The sequence below is a fragment of the Coregonus lavaretus genome (genome assembly GCF_964263955.1).
Source record: "Coregonus lavaretus genome assembly, chromosome: 32".
Classification (NCBI taxonomy): Eukaryota; Metazoa; Chordata; class Actinopteri; order Salmoniformes; family Salmonidae; genus Coregonus; species Coregonus lavaretus.
This window is the reverse complement of record NC_140019.1, coordinates 14,618,299-14,638,330: the sequence shown is the minus strand read 5'-3', so window position 1 is coordinate 14,638,330 and position 20,032 is coordinate 14,618,299. Positions and strand designations below refer to the sequence as shown.

Here is a 20,032-nt window from a genome sequence, read left to right as displayed (position 1 = left end):
GTGGGGGTGATTTGAAATGAAACCAGGTGCGTTGCGTGACCAGTGAGTGGGGGCACAGGGGGGAGGTGGGTGTAAGTGGGAGTATGTGTGTGAATCTATGCAAGTTGTTGTTCCGCCTGTGATTTGGACAGATTTGGAATTTTGGAATTTGGGCGTCAGACCAGGAATTTGCATCCAGAGGGGTCAGGGAGGGGGGTCAGTGGGAGGGTGGAGGATGGCAGTGCAGGGGGCCAGAGCGGGGGTAGGAATGGGCTGTCCTTCTCTCTCCCTCTCTCTTTTTCTCTCCCTCCCCTGCACGCATTCAGCTGCTCCAGCTGTCGATCTCCCCACTCACTTTCTCAGGGCCATAGATGCAGGAGCAGGACAGACAGAGGGACCACTTTAGCTCTCCACACTCACAACACACCAGGGACTACCACCGCCAGGGGACTAGAACAGCACATCGGGCACAGGTCAACAAGGACACAAACTAGGGACCTGAAGATAATAGGAAGAAGAGGATTTCACACAAAGAAAGAAGACTTGTCTGTGAGTGCACCATGTTTTACAATGACTGTGTGTGGGTTTGAAAGAGAGAGGGGTGTGTGTGTGTGTCTATGAGAGTGTTTGCGAGTGAGTAACCAAGTGTGTGTGTATGTGTGTCACAAAGTGTGTGTGTTTGCTCCTGGAGGGGGTGGACACGTCACAGTTAAACCATTGCTCTCCTCTCAACCTCCACAGCTACAGTTGAATCCTTACAAGAGCTGAGGTGGCAAGACCCTGCGCTTGTGTGTGTGCTATGTGTGTTAGAGAGGGAGTGGGAGGGAGGGACAGAGAGCATGTGTAAGATAGTATGTGTATTTGTAAATGGAAATGTATTGCAAAATTCTCATACAGATCCAACTACTATTTCACAACTATTTAATGTCACAATCACAAAGTCTATTAATATCTCCTGCAAACCTTTTGCATGAAAAAGCCTGCTAGACACATGGTCAGCTAAGATGAAACCCTAAGTTCAGGATTTGTTATTCGGAAAGACTTGCTTAAGTGGGAGGAGGAGCAAACAGCCCTACCTTACCATATGGCCAAACCAAGGGACAACCAGACAACCACATCAAACTAGAGAGACAGGTGCCACCCAATGGCACTAAACACACACTGTATACACCCTCACTCCTATACACACACACACACACAAACACACACACACACACACACACACACACACACACACACACACACACACACACACACACACACACACACACACACACACACACACAGACAGACACACACACACATACATACAGTTGAAGTCAGAAGTTGACATACACCTTAGCCAAATACATTTAAACTCAGTTTTTCACAATTCCTGACATTTAATCCTAGTAAAAATTCCCTGTTTTAGGTCAGTTAGGATCACCACTTTATTTTAAGAATGTGAAATGTCAGAATAATAGTAGAGAGAATTATTTATTTCAGCTTTTATTTCTTTCATCACATTCCCAGTGGGTCAGAAGTTTACATACACTCAATTAGTATTTGGTAGCATTGCCTTTAAATTGTTTAACTTGGGTCAAACGTTTCGGGTAGCCTTCCACAAGCTTCCCACAATAAGTTGGGTGAATTTTGGCCCATTCCTCCTGACAGAGCTGGTGTAATATAGTCAGGTTTGTAGGCCTCCTTGCTCGCACACGCTTTTTCAGTTCTGCCCACACATTTTCTATAGGATTGAGGTCAGGGCTTTGTGATGGCCACTCCAATACCTTGACTTTGTTGTCCTTAAGCCATTTTGCCACAACTTTGGAAGTATGCTTGGGGTCATTGTCCGTTTGGAGACCCATTTGCGACCAAGCTTTACCTTCCTGACTGATGTCTTGAGATGTTGCTTCAATATATCCACATAATTTTCCTTCCTCATGATGCCATCTATTTTGTGAAGTGCACCAGTCCCTCCTGCAGCAATGCACCCCCACAGCATGATGCTGCCACCCCCGTGCTTCACAGTTGGGATGGTGTTCTTCGGATTGCAAGCGACCCCCTTTTTCCTCCAAACATAACGATGGTCATTATGGCCAAACAGTTCTATTTTTGTTTCATCAGACCAGAGGACATTTCTCCAAAAAGTACGATCTTTGTCCCCATGTGCAGTTGCAAACCGTAGTCTGTCTTTTTTATGGCGGTTTTGGAGCAGTGGCTTCTTCCTTGCTGAGTGGCCTTTCAGGTTATATCGATATAGGACTCGTTTTACTGTGGATATAGATACTTTTGTACCCGTTTCCTCCAGCATCTTCACAAGGTCCTTTGCTGTTGTTCTGGGATTGATTTGCACTTTTCGCACCAAAGTACGTTCATCTCTAGGAGACAGAACGCGTCTCCTTCCTAAGCGGTATGACGGCTGCGTGGTCCCATGGTGTTTATGCTTGCGTACTATTGTTTGTACAGGTGAACATGGTACCTTCAGGATGAACCATACTTGTAGAGGTCTACAATGTTTTCTGAGGTCTTGGCTGATTTATTTTGATTTTCCCATGATGTCAAGCAAAGAGACACTGAGTTTGAAGGTAGGCCTTGAAATACATTCACAGGTACACTTCCAATTGACTCAAATGATGTCAATTAGCCTATCAGAAGCTTCTAAAGCCATGACATCATTTTCTGGAATTTTCCAAGCTGTTTAAAGGCACAGTCAACTTAGTGTATGTAAACTTCTGACCCACTGGAATTGTGATACAGTGAAATATAAGTGAAATAATCTGTCTGTAAACAATTGTTGGAAAGATTACGTGTCTCATGCACAAAGTAGATGTACTAACTGACTTGCCAAAACTATAGTTTGTTAACAAGAAATTTGTGGAATGGTTGAAAAACGAGTTTTAATGACTCCAACCTAAGTGTATGTAAACTTCCGACTTCAACTGTACATACAGTGGGGAAAAAAAGTATTTAGTCAGCCACCAATTGTGCAAGTTCTCCCACTTAAAAAGATGAGAGAGGCCTGTAATTTTCATCATAGGTACACGTCAACTATGACAGACAAATTGAGAAAAAAAAATCCAGAAAATCACATTGTAGGATTTTTTATGAATTTATTTGCAAATTATGGTGGAAAATAAGTATTTGGTCACCTACAAACAAGCAAGATTTCTGGCTCTCACAGACCTGTAACTTCTTCTTTAAGAGGCTCCTCTGTCCTCCACTCGTTACCTGTATTAATGGCACCTGTTTGAACTTGTTATCAGTATAAAAGACACCTGTCCACAACCTCAAACAGTCACACTCCAAACTCCACTATGGCCAAGACCAAAGAGCTGTCAAAGGACACCAGAAACAAAATTGTAGACCTGCACCAGGCTGGGAAGACTGAATCTGCAATAGGTAAGCAGCTTGGTTTGAAGAAATCAACTGTGGGAGCAATTATTAGGAAATGGAAGACATACAAGACCACTGATAATCTCCCTCGATCTGGGGCTCCATGCAAGATCTCACCCCGTGGGGTCAAAATGATCACAAGAACGGTGAGCAAAAATCCCAGAACCACACGGGGGGACCTAGTGAATGACCTGCAGAGAGCTGGGACCAAAGTAACAAAGCCTACCATCAGTAACACATTACGCCGCCAGGGACTCAAATCCTGCAGTGCCAGACGTGTCCCCCTGCTTAAGCCAGTACATGTCCAGGCCCGTCTGAAGTTTGCTAGAGTGCATTTGGATGATCCAGAAGAGGATTGGGAGAATGTTATATGGTCAGATGAAACCAAAATATAACTTTTTGGTAAAAACTCAACTCGTCGTGTTTGGAGGACAAAGAATGCTGAGTTGCATCCAAAGAACACCATACCTACTGTGAAGCATGGGGGTGGAAACATCATGCTTTGGGGCTGTTTTTCTGCAAAGGGACCAGGACGACTGATCCGTGTAAAGGAAAGAATGAATGGGGCCATGTATTGTGAGATTTTGAGTGAAAACCTCCTTCCATCAACAAGGGCATTGAAGATGAAACGTGGCTGGGTCTTTCAGCATGACAATGATCCCAAACACACCGCCCGGGCAACGAAGGAGTGGCTTCGTAAGAAGCATTTAAAGGTCCTGGAGTGGCCTAGCCAGTCTCCAGATCTCAACCCCATAGAAAATCTTTGGAGGGAGTTGAAAGTCCGTGTTGCCCAGCGACAGCCCCAAAACATCACTGCTCTAGAGGAGATCTGCATGGAGGAATGGGCCAAAATACCAGCAACAGTGTGTGAAAACCTTGTGAAGACTTACAGAAAACGTTTGACCTGTGTCATTGCCAACAAAGGGTATATACCAAAGTATTGAGAAACTTTTGTTATTGACCAAATACTTATTTTCCACCATAATTTGCAAATAAATTCATTAAAAATCCTACAATGTGATTTTCTGGATTCTTTTTTCTCATTCTGTCTGTCATAGTTGACGTGTACCTATGATGAAAATTACAGGCCTCTCTCATCTTTTTAAGTGGGAGAACTTGCACAATTGGTGGCTGACTAAATACTTTTTTTCCCCACTGTACATACATACATACATACATACATATACACACACACACACACACACACACACACACACACACACACACACACACACACACACACACACACACACACCATCACAGTGCAGGACATTGCCTTCCTATTCCCTTACATAGATACCACTTCTGTGCAGAGCAGGGCCCCATTTTATCACTGCGTTTATGTACTCTTAATAACTAACATTTGACAGAAAGAATGATCCGTTCATAGGCCTAGATAAGGCTGGTCTGACGAGTGATTCAGGGGAAAGTACAGAGGCGTGCCAAGGAGGGTCAGAGAGTTGCACCCCAGAGGACCAAACTCCCCACTCTCATGTAAGAAGTTCTGGCCTCTGGGTGGCAGGTTCAGTGCAGTGAGGGGAACAGAGCACAGCTTGAGCCCACCGGGCCACCATGTTAGAGAGAGCAGATCCATGCACTACTGAGCAGAACGGAACAAAGCTGGCGATGTACAGTATGCACATCTCAAGACAGGACCATCTCTGGTTGGCTCTCCCACTGGTGTGTGTGTGTGTAGATGTAGTTGTATGTGTGTATAACTGTGTGTGTGGTCTCGCTGTGTGTTTTGCCTAGTCCCCATGAGGTCATTTCTTCATGACCCTGCGGATATTTTGCTTAGTCATTCAGCTGACGGTGTGGATTCAGGGAGAGTGGTGCCTCCTGTTGCACGAGTTAACATACTACTGATGCCAGTAACCTGGGCCTATTAAAGACATCACATTGTCCCCCAAGAGTCGCTGAATTCCCTGTTCAATCCAAGTAAAGACAAGGCCATATATATATATATATATATATATATATATATATATATATATATATATATATATATATATATATATATATACAGTTGAAGTCGGAAGTTTACATACACTTAGGTTGGAGTCATTAAAACTCGTTTTTCAACCACTCCACAAATGTATTGTTAACAAACTATACTTTTGGCAAGTCGGTTAGGACATTTACTTTGTGCATGACACAAGTAATTTTTCCAACAATTGTTAACAGACAGATTATTTAACTTATATAATTATATATATATATATATATATATATATATATATAATAATTCACTGTATCACAATTCCAGTGGGTCAGAAGTTTACATACACTAAGTTGACGGTGCCTTTAAACAGCTTGAGTCAATTGGAGGTGTACCTGTGGATATATTTCAAGGGCTACCTTCAAACTCAGTGCCTCTTTGCTTGACATCATGGGAAAATCAAAAGAAATCAGCCAAGACCTCAGAGAAAAAATTGTAGACCTCCACAAGTCTGGTTCATCATTGGGAGCAATTTCCAAACGCCTGAAGGTACCACGTTCATCTGTACAAACAATAGTACGCAAGCATAAAAACCATGGGACCACGCAGCCGTCATACTGCTTAGGAAGGAGACGCGTTCTGTCTCCTAGAGATGAACGTACTTTGGTGCAAAAAGTGCAAATCAATCCCAGAACAACAGCAAAGGACCTTGTGAAGATTCTGGAGGAATCAGGTACAAAAGTATCTACATCCACAGTAAAACAAGTCCTATATCGACATAACCTGAAAGGCCACTCAGCAAGGAAGAAGCCACTGCTCCAAAACCACCATAAAAAAGCCCGACTACGGTTTGCAACTGCACATGGGGACAAAGATCGAAGTTTTGGAGAAATGTCCTCTGGTCTGATGAAACAAAAATAGAACTGTTTGGCCATAATGACCACCGTTATGTTTGGAGGAAAAAGGGGGATTCTTGCAAGCCGAAGAACACCATCCCAACCGTGAAGCACGGGGAAGGCAGCATCATGCTGTAGGGGTGCTTTGCTGCAGGAGGGACTGGTGCACTTCACAAAATAGATGGCATCATGAGGAAGGAAAATTATGTGGATATATTGAAGCAACATCTCAAGACATCAGTCAGGAAGTTAAAGCTTGGTCGCAAATGGGTCTTCCAAATGGACAATCACCCCAAGCATACTTCCAAAGTTGTGGCAAAATGGCTTAAGGACAACAAAGTCAAGGTATTGGAGTGGCCATCACAAAGCCCTGACCTCAATCCTACAGAAAATGTGTGGGCAGAACTGAAAAAGCGTGTGCGAGCAAGGAGGCCTACAAACCTGACTCAGTTACACCAGCTCTGTCAGGAGGAATGGGCCAAAATTCACCCAACGTATTGTGGGAAGCTTGTGGAAGGCTACCCTAAACATCTGACCCAAGTTAAACAATTTAAAGGCAATGCTACCAAATACTAATTGAGTGTATGTAAACTTCTGACCCACTGGGAATGTGATGAAAGAAATAAAAGCTGAAATAAATCATTCTCTCTACTATTATTCTGACATTTCACATTCTTAAAATAAAGTGGTGAAACTAACTGACCTAAGACAGGGAATTTTTACTAGGATTAAATGTCAGGAATTGTGAAAAACTGAGTTTAAATGTATTTGGCTAAGGTGTATGTAAACTTCCGACTTCAACTGTGTATATATATATATATACAGTACCAGTCAAAAGTTTGGACACACCTACTCATTCACTGGTATTTCTTAATTTTTTACCATTTTCTACTTTGTAGAATAATGACTATGAAATAACACATATGGAATCATGTAGTAACCAAAAAAGTGTTAAACAAATCAAAATATATTTTATATTTGAGATTCTTCAAGGTAGCCACCCTTTGCCTTGATGACAGCTTTGTACACTCTTGGCATTCTCTCAACCAGCTTCACCTGGAATGCTTTTCGAACAATCTTGAAGGAGTTCCCACATATGCTGAGCACTTGTTGGCTGCTTTTCCTTCACTCTGTGGTCCGACTCTTTCCAAACCATCTCAATTGGGTTGAGGTTGGGGGATTGTGGAGGCCAGGTCATCTGATGCAGCACTACATCACTCTCCTTCTTGGTAAAATATCCCTTACACGGCCTGGAGGTGTGTTGGGTCATTGTCCTGTTGAAAAACAAATCATAGTCCCACTAAGCCCAAACCAGATGGGATGGAGTATCGCCGCACAATGCTGTGGTAGCCATGCTGGTTAAGTGTGCCTTGAATTCTAAATAAATCACAGACAGTGTCACCAGCAAAGCATCCCCACACCATAACACATTTTAGTCATTTAGTAGACACTCTTATCCAGAGCAACTTACAGTTAGTGAGTGCATACATTTTCATACTGCCCCCCCGTGGGAAACGAACCCACAACCCTGGCATTGCAAGCGCCATGCTCTACCAACTGAGCTACAGGGGACTACACCTTCTCCTCCATGCTTTACGGTGGGAAATACACATGCGGAGATCATCCGTTCACCCACACCGCGTCTTACAAAGCTACGGCGGTCAGAACCAAAAATCTCAAATCTCAAATTCGGACTCCAGACCAAAGGACATTTCCACCGGTCTAATGGCCATTGCTTGTGTTTCTTGGCCCAAGCAAGTGTCTTCTTATTGGTGTCCTTTAGTAGTGGTTTCTTTGCAGACCTGATTCACACAGTCTCCTTTGAACAGTTGATGTTGAGATGTGTCTGTTACTTGAACTCTGTGAAGCATTTATTTGGGCTGCAATTTCTGAGGCGGGTAACTCTAATGAACTGCAGAGGTAACTCTGGGTCTTCCATTCCTGTGGCTGTCCTCATGAGAGCCAGTTTCATCATTTCGCTTGATGGTTTTTGCGACTGCACATTAAGAAACTTTCAACGTTTTTGAAATGTTCAGTATTAACTGACCTTCATTTCTTAAAGTAATTATGGACTGTTGTTTCTCTTTGCTTATTTGAGCTGTTCTTGCTATAATATGGACTTGGTCTTTCACCAAATAGGGCTATCTTCTGTATACCCCCCCCCCCCCCCCACACCTTGTCACAACACAACTGATTGGCTCAAACGCATTAAGAAGGAAAGAAATTCCACAAATTAACTTTTAAGAAGGCACACCTGTTAATTCAAAGGCATTCCAGGTGACTACCTCATGAAGCTGGTTGAGAGAATGCCAAGAGTGTGCAAAGCTGTCATCAAGGCAAAAGGTGGCTATTTGAAGAATCTCAAATATAAAATATATTTTGATTTGTTTAGCACTTTTTTGTTTACTACATGATTCCATATGTGTTATTTCATAGTTTTGATGTCTTCACTATTATTCTACAATGTAACAAATTGTAAAAAATAAAGAAAAACACTTGAATGAGTAGGTGTGTCCAAACTTTTGACTGGTAGTGTGTTTATATACATGTACTTTTTTCCCTCACTGTATATATATATATATATATATATATATACAGTGGGGAAAAAAGTATTTAGTCAGCCACCAATTGTGCAAGTTCTCCCACTTAAAAAGATGAGAGAGGCTTGTAATTTTCATCATAGGTACACGTCAACTATGACAGACAAATTGAGAAAAAAAATCCAGAAAATCACATTGTAGGATTTTTTATGAATTTATTTGCAAATTATGGTGGAAAATGAGTATTTGGTCACCTACAAACAAGCAAGATTTCTGGCTCTCACAGACCTGTAACTTCTTCTTTAAGAGGCTCCTCTGTCCTCCACTCGTTACCTGTATTAATGGCACCTGTTTGAACTTGTTATCAGTATAAAAGACACCTGTCCACAACCTCAAACAGTCACACTCCAAACTCCACTATGGACAAGACCAAAGAGCTGTCAAAGGACACCAGAAACAAAATTGTAGACCTGCAGCAGGCTGGGAAGACTGAATCTGCAGTAGGGAAGCAGCTTGGTTTGAAGAAATCAACTGTGGGAGCAATTAATAGGAAATGGAAGACATACAAGACCACTGATAATCTCCCTCGATCTGGGGCTCCACGCAAGATCTCACCCCGTGGGGTCAAAATGATCACAAGAACGGTGAGCAAAAATCCCAGAACCACACGGGCGGACCTAGTGAATGACCTGCAGAGAGCTGGGACCAAAGTAACAAAGCCTACCATCAGTAACACACTACGCCGCCAGGGACTCAAATCCTGTAGTGCCAGACGTGTCCCCCTTTAAAGAAAGTATCACTGCCTCCTTCTCACAAATGATCCCAAAAATGTAAAAATTAAATAAAGTTGGTCAAACACAGTGGTGGGTCATTTTGACCCTAGGACAACGGGAGGGTTAAGCCAGTACATGTCCAGGCCCGTCTGAAGTTTGCTAGAGTGCATTTGGATGATCCAGAAGAGGATTGGGAGAATGTCATATGGTCAGATGAAACCAAAATATAACTTTTTGGTAAAAACTCAACTCGTCGTGTTTGGAGGACAAAGAATGCTGAGTTGCATCCAAAGAACACCATACCTACTGTGAAGCATGGGGGTGGAAACATCATGCTTTGGGGCTGTTTTTCTGCAAAGGGACCAGGACGACTGATCCGTGTAAAGGAAAGAATGAATGGGGCCATGTATCGTGAGATTTTGAGTGAAAACCTCCTTCCATCAGCAAGGGCATTGAAGATGAAACGTGGCTGGGTCTTTCAGCATGACAATGATCCCAAACACACCGCCCGGGCAACGAAGGAGTGGCTTCGTAAGAAGCATTTCAAGGTCCTGGAGTGGCCTAGCCAGTCTCCAGATCTCAACCCCATAGAAAATCTTTGGAGGGAGTTGAAAGTCCGTCTTGCCCAGCGACAGCCCCAAAACATCACTGCTCTAGAGGAGATCTGCATGGAGGAATGGGCCAAAATACCAGCAACAGTGTGTGAAAACCTTGTGAAGACTTTTACAGAAAACGTTTGACCTGTGTCATTGCCAACAAAGGGTATATTACAAAGTATTGAGAAACTTTTGTTATTGACCAAATACTTATTTTCCACCATAATTTGCAAATAAATTCATAAAAAATCCTACAATGGGATTTTCTGGAGAAAAAAAATCTCAATTTGTCTGTCATAGTTGACATGTACCTATGATGAAAATTACAGGCCTCTCTCATCTTTTTAAGTGGGAGAACTTGCACAATTGGTGGCTGACTAAATACTTTTTCCCCCCACTGTATATATATATTTCTGTGAAAAAATGTAAACTACATGGTGCTACACTTCTGTCAAATAACAAGTTAGTCATGCTTCCCATTTTCCTTTAGTAATACAACTATAACTCCATTTCAATGAAATCATATATTTCTTCACCAACGCTTGTCGTAACCATAACCACAAACAATGAACAGACCAGTGGTTGACCTTTGGAGGACTGTCAGAGTGATGAACCATCCTCCCAGTCAGAGACCAGAGGCTGTAGGGTTGGCAGCAGCTGTGGTTCTACATGAACCATGGGGGGCTTTCCCAGAACCTGATACTCTGGGAAACACTGATGGCAGGGTATCCCTACTGGGAACTGCAGCCCACATCCTTGCCACGGGCATTCCAGAGGTCCAAACACCACTTGGTGCTCACTGTTCAGAGGTGGCGGGGCAGTACCTACCCACTTCTCTCTGCTGCCCACAGTCCTGGGTGACTAAGTGAGTGGACTCTCAACTGGCGGACAGTTTGTTTTTTGGTGGTTTTAGGTCAGAACCACCCCCCCACCCCCCACCCCACCCCACCCCCCCTCCCCGGCTATAAGAGTACCACAGTGCCAACAAGGATTCTGACGTGTCCGCATATCGTGGCTGTATATAATTGTCCAAGGGGAAAGTGTGTGTAAATCTTCCTGAATATGATGCAGACCTATTGAAGATGATATGATGCAAGGCCCACTATAAGACTTTTGTGAGTGTATGAAAGATTGTGAAGTTGTGTGATAGGTGCATTGTGTGTACTGCGTGGGTACTTGTCCTGGGAACTTTGTGGAACATTTGCTGTTGGTTTTGGTGCTTCTGAGCGAAGGTAAGGCTACATTTGGAGTGTGATGTGAGACAGTATTTATGTGTGGTAAGCACGTCACTCTTTGGCTTCTTGTTTGTTAATTAACATAATACCCAACATGACCTTTGAGGTTTGTGTGTGTGTGTGTGTACAGTAGATGTGGCTAGGTACTTCTCTGTTTCGGCGGTTATGGGCAGCATAGCTGTGTGGAGGAGAAAGCGCTTTTTGTTCCCGTGAGTGTCCTTGTGTCAATTACCCTTGAAATGGTTGAGTCCTTCGTGATGTAATTTGATTGGTGGATTCAATAAAGTATTTAAAATGTGTGGGTGTGTGAGCGTGTGCGTGCGTGCGTGTGTGTGTGTGTGCGTGCGTGCATTCGCATGCATGGGGTGCGACAAGTGGTTGAGTGTTGCAGCACTCAGTCTGACCATACGGTTTTGTGTGTGTACGCATAAAGAAAGCAATGATTATAACGTTCCTCTTCATCTATTCTGTCTGGAGCCTCTTCTGGCGGTTTTGTACAAACAACGGTTACTCAGAAATGGGGAGCTGGAATAGAGGATTTATTTGTCTAGGTACATGATCTACTTAAACAGTTGTACTTCCACCTCCACATGCAGTACTTCAGTGAATAACACACTAGCCATGATGATGAATGATGCCAGACTCAGAGAAAGACAACAATGTGGTACTAAAAACAGTGATGTAGATGGGTGAACAAAGCAGAAACCAGTGTCAGAGCCTGCGGCGTCAGGGAAAACGGAAAGTGATGTATTGAAATTGACAGATAATACCCTGAGATTTAGAAGCTCTTACAGGTTTACTGTGTTTAGTGGCCCACTCTGGTATACTGTAGGTTCAGCCTCCACAGGTTTTCAATGTGAAGTCCCAGCGGGCTTGTGTGTGTGTATGTGCGTTTCCGTTTGTGTGTGGGTATGCGTGCGTGCAGCGTATGTGTGTGTGCATTCCTAGTCCCAGTTACAGTGGGCCTGTCTGGGGAAATAGATGGCTGTCTGTGGAGAGCTATAATGAAAGCATTTCCGCGCTGTTGACTTTTCTATATTTGTAGCTGATGGATGGAGTACATCCTTACATTTACCTTTCACCAGCAGGGTGAGACGGACTTCCTCTCCATCATACTGGTGGGGATTCAGGGGGAAAGATGTTCGATTAGCAAATAATGACTGACGTCTGAGTCACATGTGACTTGTGTGACTTGACTTCTGCTCTGAGCCTGGCAACACACAGCACAGTGTTATTAGAAGTTTATGAAGTGGGTGATTTACAACTTAGGTTGTTGAGTCTATCTCTTTCTGAAGTCTTCTCAAACCAGGTTAATGAATCTCCTGAGTATCTAATTCTCTCTCTCTCTCTCTCTCTCTCTCTCTCTCTCTCTCTCTCTCTCTCTCTCTCTCTCTCTCTCTCTCTCTCTCTCTCTCTCTCTCTCTCTCTCTCTCTCTCTTTTCTCTCTCTACAGATACCATTGAGCTGCTCTAAGCACCACAACAAGTCGTCGGCTTCTCTCATCCTGACCTGAGGCGCCGCTACCTGTCTGACCCGCCGGCTGTGCCAGTGTGTGTTGTGTGTTAACGTGTGTGATCCTGTCCTATCTGCCAGTCAGTACGTGAGCATGCGGGGCGTGTGTGTGTCGATCCTGTGTGTCTCTGTGTTCCTCCGCAGTGCTATTTCACAGCCACCTACAGAAAGTGACACCTACACGGTAAGGATGGGTATTTTGGCACGCAAACCAGGACCCTCCTTCTCTCACTCTCCAAATCCCTGTCTCCTCCCTTTCCATCTTTTCGTCCCCCTCCCACCATGCACCAGACTGATGATTTGACCCCTTTTTCTACTGCAGCTGCTCTTCTCTTCTCTGTTGACCTTCGCTGTCCTCTGAAGTCTCCCCCTTTTACTTTCCCCTGTTCTCTGTGCTCATGACTATGTAACATAATTTCCTCTCCCCTCTCATCCTGTTGGTGTGACAGTGGACAGCCGTGATTTAAAGTGCACATAATAGCTTTACATGAAAGGTGATTTGGATGATACAGTACATGAGACTCTCTCTCTCTCTCTCCTGCTATCTGTAGGAATGCACAGATGGGTATCAATGGGACTCTCAGACTCAGCACTGCAAAGGTAAAGGCTTTCGTTTATCCTCATGTCCCCATGTCCATGCCCTGAGTGAGAGCATTACAACTTGAAACCACTCTTGTCTTTCAGTCCTTTTCCTTCACGCTCTCACTGTCTCTCCCTCTCTCCCGTCAGACATAAATGAATGTGAGACCATTCCGGAGGCCTGTAAGGGTGAGATGAAGTGCTTCAACCACTACGGGGGCTACCTGTGCCTCCCCCGCTCTGCCTCAGTCATCCCAGCCCCGGACCCCCCCAGCCAGCCTGGGACCAACCTGGAGAGCACTGCCAGAGAGCCCTTCAACCCCTGTCCTCTGGGCTACGAACCCCAGGGAGACAGCTGTGTGGGTGAGTACCGGCTGGAGGGTGAGACAGGGGGAGGGATAATTGTGTGTGTGTGTGCGTGTGCGTGTGCGTGCGTGCGTGTGTGCATGTGTGCGTGTCTGCGTGCATGTTTGTTATTGGGCAATGACCATATAGTCTGGATGATTGCAGACTATTGTGGGATAGGTGGCTGTAACAGGTGTGTGTGTTGGGGGGTTGTGTGGAGTCTGTGTGGTTGGGTGTGAGTATTTGTCTGTGGGGGGTGGATAGCTGGTACTGGAATGTGGAGATTTCACATGAGGACAGCTGCGCTTAGTTTTATGGGACCGAGAGTGGTGAGAGAGCTGCTTGTCCTGTTGTCCTGGGGGTCGGGGTGGTAGGTGTTGTTGATGGGGAATGCATGAGACAGGAATAATGATTCAACAATGTGGGGAATTCTCAGCTGTTGGTGCATTAACTGTATTAACTTACCATGTTTTATTGGCATATCACACAGACGTGAATGAGTGTGAGAGAGATGAACACGACTGCCAGCCCAGCCAGCAGTGCATCAACACACCTGGAGCCTTCACCTGCCAGTGTCCTGATGGTTACCGCAAGGTTGGCACCGAGTGCATTGGTAAGTCATCCTACACTCTTAAAAATGGTTCTAAAAGGGTTATTTGGCTGTCTCCATAGGATAACCCTTTTTGGTTCCAGGTAGAACTATTTTGGGTTCCATGTAGAACTCTCTGGGGAAAGGATTCTACCTGGAACCAAAAAGGGTTCTTCAAAGGGTTCTCCTATGGGGACAGCCGAAGAACCCTTTTAGGTTCTAGATAGCACCTTTTTTTCTAAGCGTGTATAGTACTCCCCATAGGACTCCCTCTAACCAGCCTACCCACCAGCCTGAGTCACACCAACTCACTGTTTGCGGTCTCACTGCATTGTTGTGGTTCAGCTTAGTCATTGTAGCATGTTATTTGACCTCTATTTAACCAGGAAAGTGCTTTGGATCAAATTCTCCTTTACCATAACAACCTGGTTGGTCAAAGGAATCTCCTCTTTCTCTCTGGAACTGTTTCTGAATGCTCTCCTTCCATCTGTGTTGTTAGACATTGACGAGTGCAGGTACAGGTACTGTCAGCATCGCTGTGTCAACGTCCCCGGCTCCTTCTCCTGTCAGTGTGAACCAGGCTTCCAGCTGGCCGGCAACAACCGCTCCTGTATTGGTAAGGCATGGTCAGACACACACACACATGCGCACGCACGCAGTCACGCATGCACGCACGCACGCACACACGCAGGCAATACCGCATACAGTATACACATAGAGTCATGGTAAAACGAATAGCCACAACCAGCCAAAAGCACACAGAGTCCCACACTGTCCAGACTGATGTTAGAAAATATATATACTGATAGACTTCTCCCTCGCCTTCCAGATGTGAATGAGTGTGACATGGGCGCCCCCTGTCAGCAGAGGTGTTATAACACCTACGGTACCTTCCTCTGTCGCTGTGACCAGGGCTACGAGCTGGGGCCTGACGGCTTCACCTGCAATGGTGAGAGGATCTGTTTGTCTGTCTGTCTCTATAATGCCATTAAAATAGCAGTGATACGATCTGAAAAAAAACCCCCATCTCTTTATTTCTTGCATTTTTAAAAGCTCTCTGTCTGTTTCTTGGTTAAAACAGCTGTGCTACGATCTTAAACGTCGTTCCCCTCTCTCTCCCTCCTGTGTTCTGCAGACATAGATGAGTGCAGCTACTCCAGTTACCTGTGCCAGTTCCAATGTGTCAATGAACCCGGGAAGTTCTCCTGTCAGTGCCCAGAAGGCTACCAGCTGCTGGGCACACGACTATGCCAGGGTAAGCACCCTCTCCATCTGTTCTCCTTCTCATTGTTTTTGAACACCTTTTACCCATCCTTCACTTCAATGTCAGCTAATTGTACCTGTGTGTTCTTTCGTTGTCCTCGTTAGTGGACAATGAAGTATTCTCTTTGATTCTATTCATTTTGATTCTGTCCTATTGTATTCTAACCTTCCCTTTCCAAACCTTTTCTCTATCCCTCTCCTCCCCAGATATAAATGAGTGTGAGACTGGAGAGCACCAGTGTACTGAAGGACAAAACTGTGTGAATATCCACGGTGCCTATCAGTGTGTGGACACCAACCGCTGCCAGGACCCTTACGTCCAAGTAACTGACAAGTGAGTGAACATTTATTAAAACACATGCACACACACATATATACACACGCGCGCGCGCGCACACGCACACACACACACACACACACACACACACACACACACACTCACACACACACACACACACACACACACACACACACACACACACACACACACACACACACACACACACACACACACACACACACACACACACACACACACACACACACACACACACACACACACACAGGGACTCAACATATTTTTCCCATTATCAACCTCTGCCCATATCATCAGCCTCTCTCACAGCTCACATTATTTCTGAGATTGCTCCAATTACTTTTTCCATATCTCTCTCCAATTCTGTGCCCTTTTCAGTTGAACGTGTTCCAGTACAATTAGAATGCTGTTAGAATAGTGAACGTGTTCCAGTACAATTAGAATGCTGTTAGAAGAGTGAAACAAGTGTTAAATTGATAACATGTGTAGACAGTGGTTTGTTTCCCTCAGCTTGTTTTGGCTGTATGAAAAAAGTTTCAGAAAAATACTTGGGGAAATGGCCACTGTTCAAATACAGTTGTATGTAATTCGTCTTGGTTTGAGGATAGTTCACCATGCTCCTTCTGTATTGCAATATACCCCTCTAGTGGTTGAGTTATTAACTACTCTTTTGAACATTTTATCTAGAGGCATGAGCACAGAAGAGGACATATTCATCACTAAATATAAAAATTTATGATCAAATATTCCGTTTTAATTTAAATGAAACAGAATCAAAAGTTAATCATTAAGTCAAGAGGTCAAATGAGTTAATGAGGTCAATTTTCAGGAAGTGACTTCCACTATGACACAACTCATATACAGTCTCTCTCCAGAGGACTAAAACCTGCTACTTTTCTCTCCTGTGTGTCTAGTCGTTGTGTTTGTCCTGTGACCAAGCCAGCCTGTCGAGACCTACCCTTCTCTATCGTCCACCGCTACATGAGCATCACGTCGGAGCGCTCCGTCCCCTCAGACATCTTCCAGATCCAGGCCACCAGCGTCTACCCCGGAGCATACAACACCTTCCGTATCCGCTCTGGAGACGACAATAGAGACTTCTACATCAGAGTGAGCACAGCTATAGTGTAACAACCCTTGCATAGCACCAGCCTGGGTCACCCTCCCATCCACCTTGTGAATATACAGTACCAGTCAAAAGTTTGGACACCTACTCATTCAAGGGTTTTTCTTTATTTTCACTATTTTCTACATTGTAGAATAATAGTGAAGACATCAAAACTATGAAATAACACATATGGAATCATGTAGTAACCAAAAAAGTGTTAAACAAATCAAAATATATTTTATATTTGAGATTCTTCAAATAGCCACCCTTTGCCTTGATGACAGCTTGGCACACTCTTGGCATTCTCTCAACCAGCTTCACCTGGAATGCTTTTCCAACAGTCTTGAAGGAGTTCCTACATATACTGTGCACTTGTTGGCTGCTTTTCCTTCACTCTGCCGTCCAATTCATCCCAAACCATCTTATTTGGGTTGAGGTCGGGAGATTGTGGAGGCCAGGTCATCTGATGCAGCACTCCATCACTCTCCTTCTTGGTAAAATAGCCCATACACAGTCTGGAGGTGTGTGGGGTCATTGTCCTGTTGAAAAACAAATGATAGTCCCACTAAGCCCAAACCAGATGGGATGGCGTATCCTTGTAGAATGCTGTGGTAGCCATGCTGGTTATTTGAAGAATACCAAATATAAAATATATTTGTATTTGTTTAACACTTTTTTGGTTAATACATGATTCCATATGTGTTATTTCATAGTTTTGATGTCTTCACTATTATTCTACAATGTAGAAAATAGTAAAAATAAAGAAAAACCCCTGAATGAGTAGGTGTGTCCAAACTTTTGACTGGTAGTGTATGACGATAGACTAGTGAATTTATGATGACAGTGGAGGTCTAGAAACATATTATATTGCAGTTTTGAGACCTTGCATCATAACAATACTTAGATAAGTTTCTTGACTTTTTAGACTAGGAGAAATTTGTAAAATGAACCCCCACTTTTTCTGCCTTATGCAGTGTGACTGACTCTGACTAACCTCTCTATCATCTCTGTGTCTCCCTCAGCAAATCAACAACATCAGCGCCATGCTGGTTTTAGCCCGGGCCGTGACGGGACCCCTGGAGTACACATTGGACCTGGAGATGGTGTCAGTCAACCCCCTCCTGAGCTACCAGACCAGTTCGGCCCTGCGACTGTCCATCTACGTAGGGCCTTATGCCTTCTAGAGGGAGGAGAGAGAGTCAGAGACAGAGACAAAGGGGGACACACACACACACACACACACACACACACACAGTATAGACACAAGAGAGGAGAAATAGGACACACAGAAGTAGTATTGACATACTGTACATGTTTGCTCCCTGCCTCCTAGAGTATCATTCTCAACCGCTCCACATTGCCCATTTTTCATGGTCCTTCGAGCCAAATAGGGAGAATTACCCTAGTAACCTTTGGTACCAACCCCTGATATGTTTTATAAACACCCTCCAATTGAAGATATAGAGAGATGCAAAAAACATTATGTTATCATTGTATCATAATCATTCTCATCCTGACTCTGTCATTCCCTTGTTTTGAACAGACTCATTCTCACTCCTATGTTTTCATGCTATTCACATTCCTTTATGACAGTTTTCCTTATCATCCAAGGACACGACTCAATAACCACTCATATCAAACCTCTTCATCTGCCCTGTCGCTCCCGCATCCATCCCTCTCCTGAATCATACCTAGTCCTAGTGTTGAAGCTCTCACTCACTCACTCACCATTTGTAGTTTTGTAACATTACAGATTTTGTTGTACTTTTTGACCAGGAAGCTGATACAAAATAAAACTATATACATTTTAATAATGTGTTAACCATAGCTTTTTGTGCATATTATTTCACCGTGTCACCCTTCTTAATATAGTCCCATTTCTCTCCGACTTCTTCAACTCCTGTTTCTCCTTTTCCTTCAACCACTATGTCCTCATTTCCCCCACAGTGTGCTATGGTCGTAGCTAGTTGACCTTTCTGAATGTACCCCGCCAGGTCCACTGTGCTCCAGTGCCAGTGGCACTCTGTCTTTCCACAGCTGCAGAACATGCCTGGGCTTCTTGTGTGACAACCACTGAGAAATCAGCTGTATTATATGGGTCAATATTCACTTAAGACTCATTAACCAGGCAACCTGGTGTACTAATCGAACAGCCAGAGCAGTGTGTTCTCCCTCTCCCCTGGGTGACTAAAGCCATATTGCTTAGGTAGTGATTCTTCTCCAGTCCCACAAAAAAACAGGGGAAAGCCCTAATGCCATCGTCCATCGCCTCCGCTGCTGCTCACTCTGCCCAGCCAGCCTCCACCTTGACACACACACACTCCTTCCCTCTATCCTCACTCAAGGGTGATGACTCATACGCCACGCAGTCTTACGCAATCAGCCCAGAGTGAAGTCCGTAGCCAGTACAGCCACAAGGAGCCCAGGGTGAAGTCTATAGCCAGTACAGCCACAAGGGGGCAGTGTGACACACAGATCTCTCTCCCAGGCTGAGACAGGAATCGTAACAACCCGAGGTGATGGAATCTGCTGGTTTTGTAACCTGATTACTGAACCTGCCTTTCCTCTTCCTATCAATGAACTCTTAGGCATGAGAGCTGCCGAGGCACTATGGATACACACACTAACATGTAAAACAAATATTAACCACATGTAGTGTATAACATGCAGACATACGCTATATGGCCAAAAGTATATGGACAACCCTTCAAATTAGTGGATTCGGCTTTTTCAGCCCCACCCGTTGCTGACAGGTGTATAAAATCGAGCACACATACATGCAATCTCCATAGACAAACATTGCCAGTAGAGTTGCCCGTACTGAAGAGCTCAGTGACTTTCAACGTAGCACCGTCATAGGATGCCACCTTTCCAACAAGTCAGTTCGTCAAATTTCTGCCCTGCTAGAGCTTCCCCGGTCAACTGTAAGTGCTGTTATTGTGAAGTGGAAACGTCTAGGAGCAACAACGGCTCAGCCGCAAAGTGGT

General features: G+C 44.2%; 1 protein-coding gene across 1 annotated transcript; it reads left to right on the top strand.

The window, feature by feature from the left end:
- The first annotated feature begins 297 nt into the window (after nucleotides 1-297).
- On the top strand, nucleotides 298-18,869 carry LOC311107403 (EGF-containing fibulin-like extracellular matrix protein 2). The gene is made up of 11 exons (XM_084149892.1): nucleotides 298-528; nucleotides 12,787-13,029; nucleotides 13,397-13,445; nucleotides 13,575-13,787; nucleotides 14,260-14,382; nucleotides 14,858-14,974; nucleotides 15,188-15,307; nucleotides 15,494-15,613; nucleotides 15,829-15,955; nucleotides 16,852-17,047; nucleotides 18,068-18,869. The coding sequence occupies exons 2-11, from the start codon at nucleotides 12,940-12,942 to the stop codon at nucleotides 18,227-18,229; spliced, it is 1,317 nt and encodes a 438-aa protein (XP_084006018.1). The 5' UTR covers nucleotides 298-528; nucleotides 12,787-12,939; the 3' UTR covers nucleotides 18,230-18,869.
- Nucleotides 18,870-20,032: the final 1,163 nt, after the last annotated feature.

Coding starts and splice junctions, on each gene's coding strand:
- LOC311107403 (XM_084149892.1), top strand. CDS start 12,940: ATGCGGGGCGTGTGTGTGTCGATCCTGTGTGTCTCTGTGTTCCTCCGC. Junction 13,030..13,396: donor CAGAAAGTGACACCTACACG/GTAAGGATGGGT, acceptor TGCTATCTGTAG/GAATGCACAGATGGGTATCA. Junction 14,975..15,187: donor CAACAACCGCTCCTGTATTG/GTAAGGCATGGT, acceptor CTCGCCTTCCAG/ATGTGAATGAGTGTGACATG.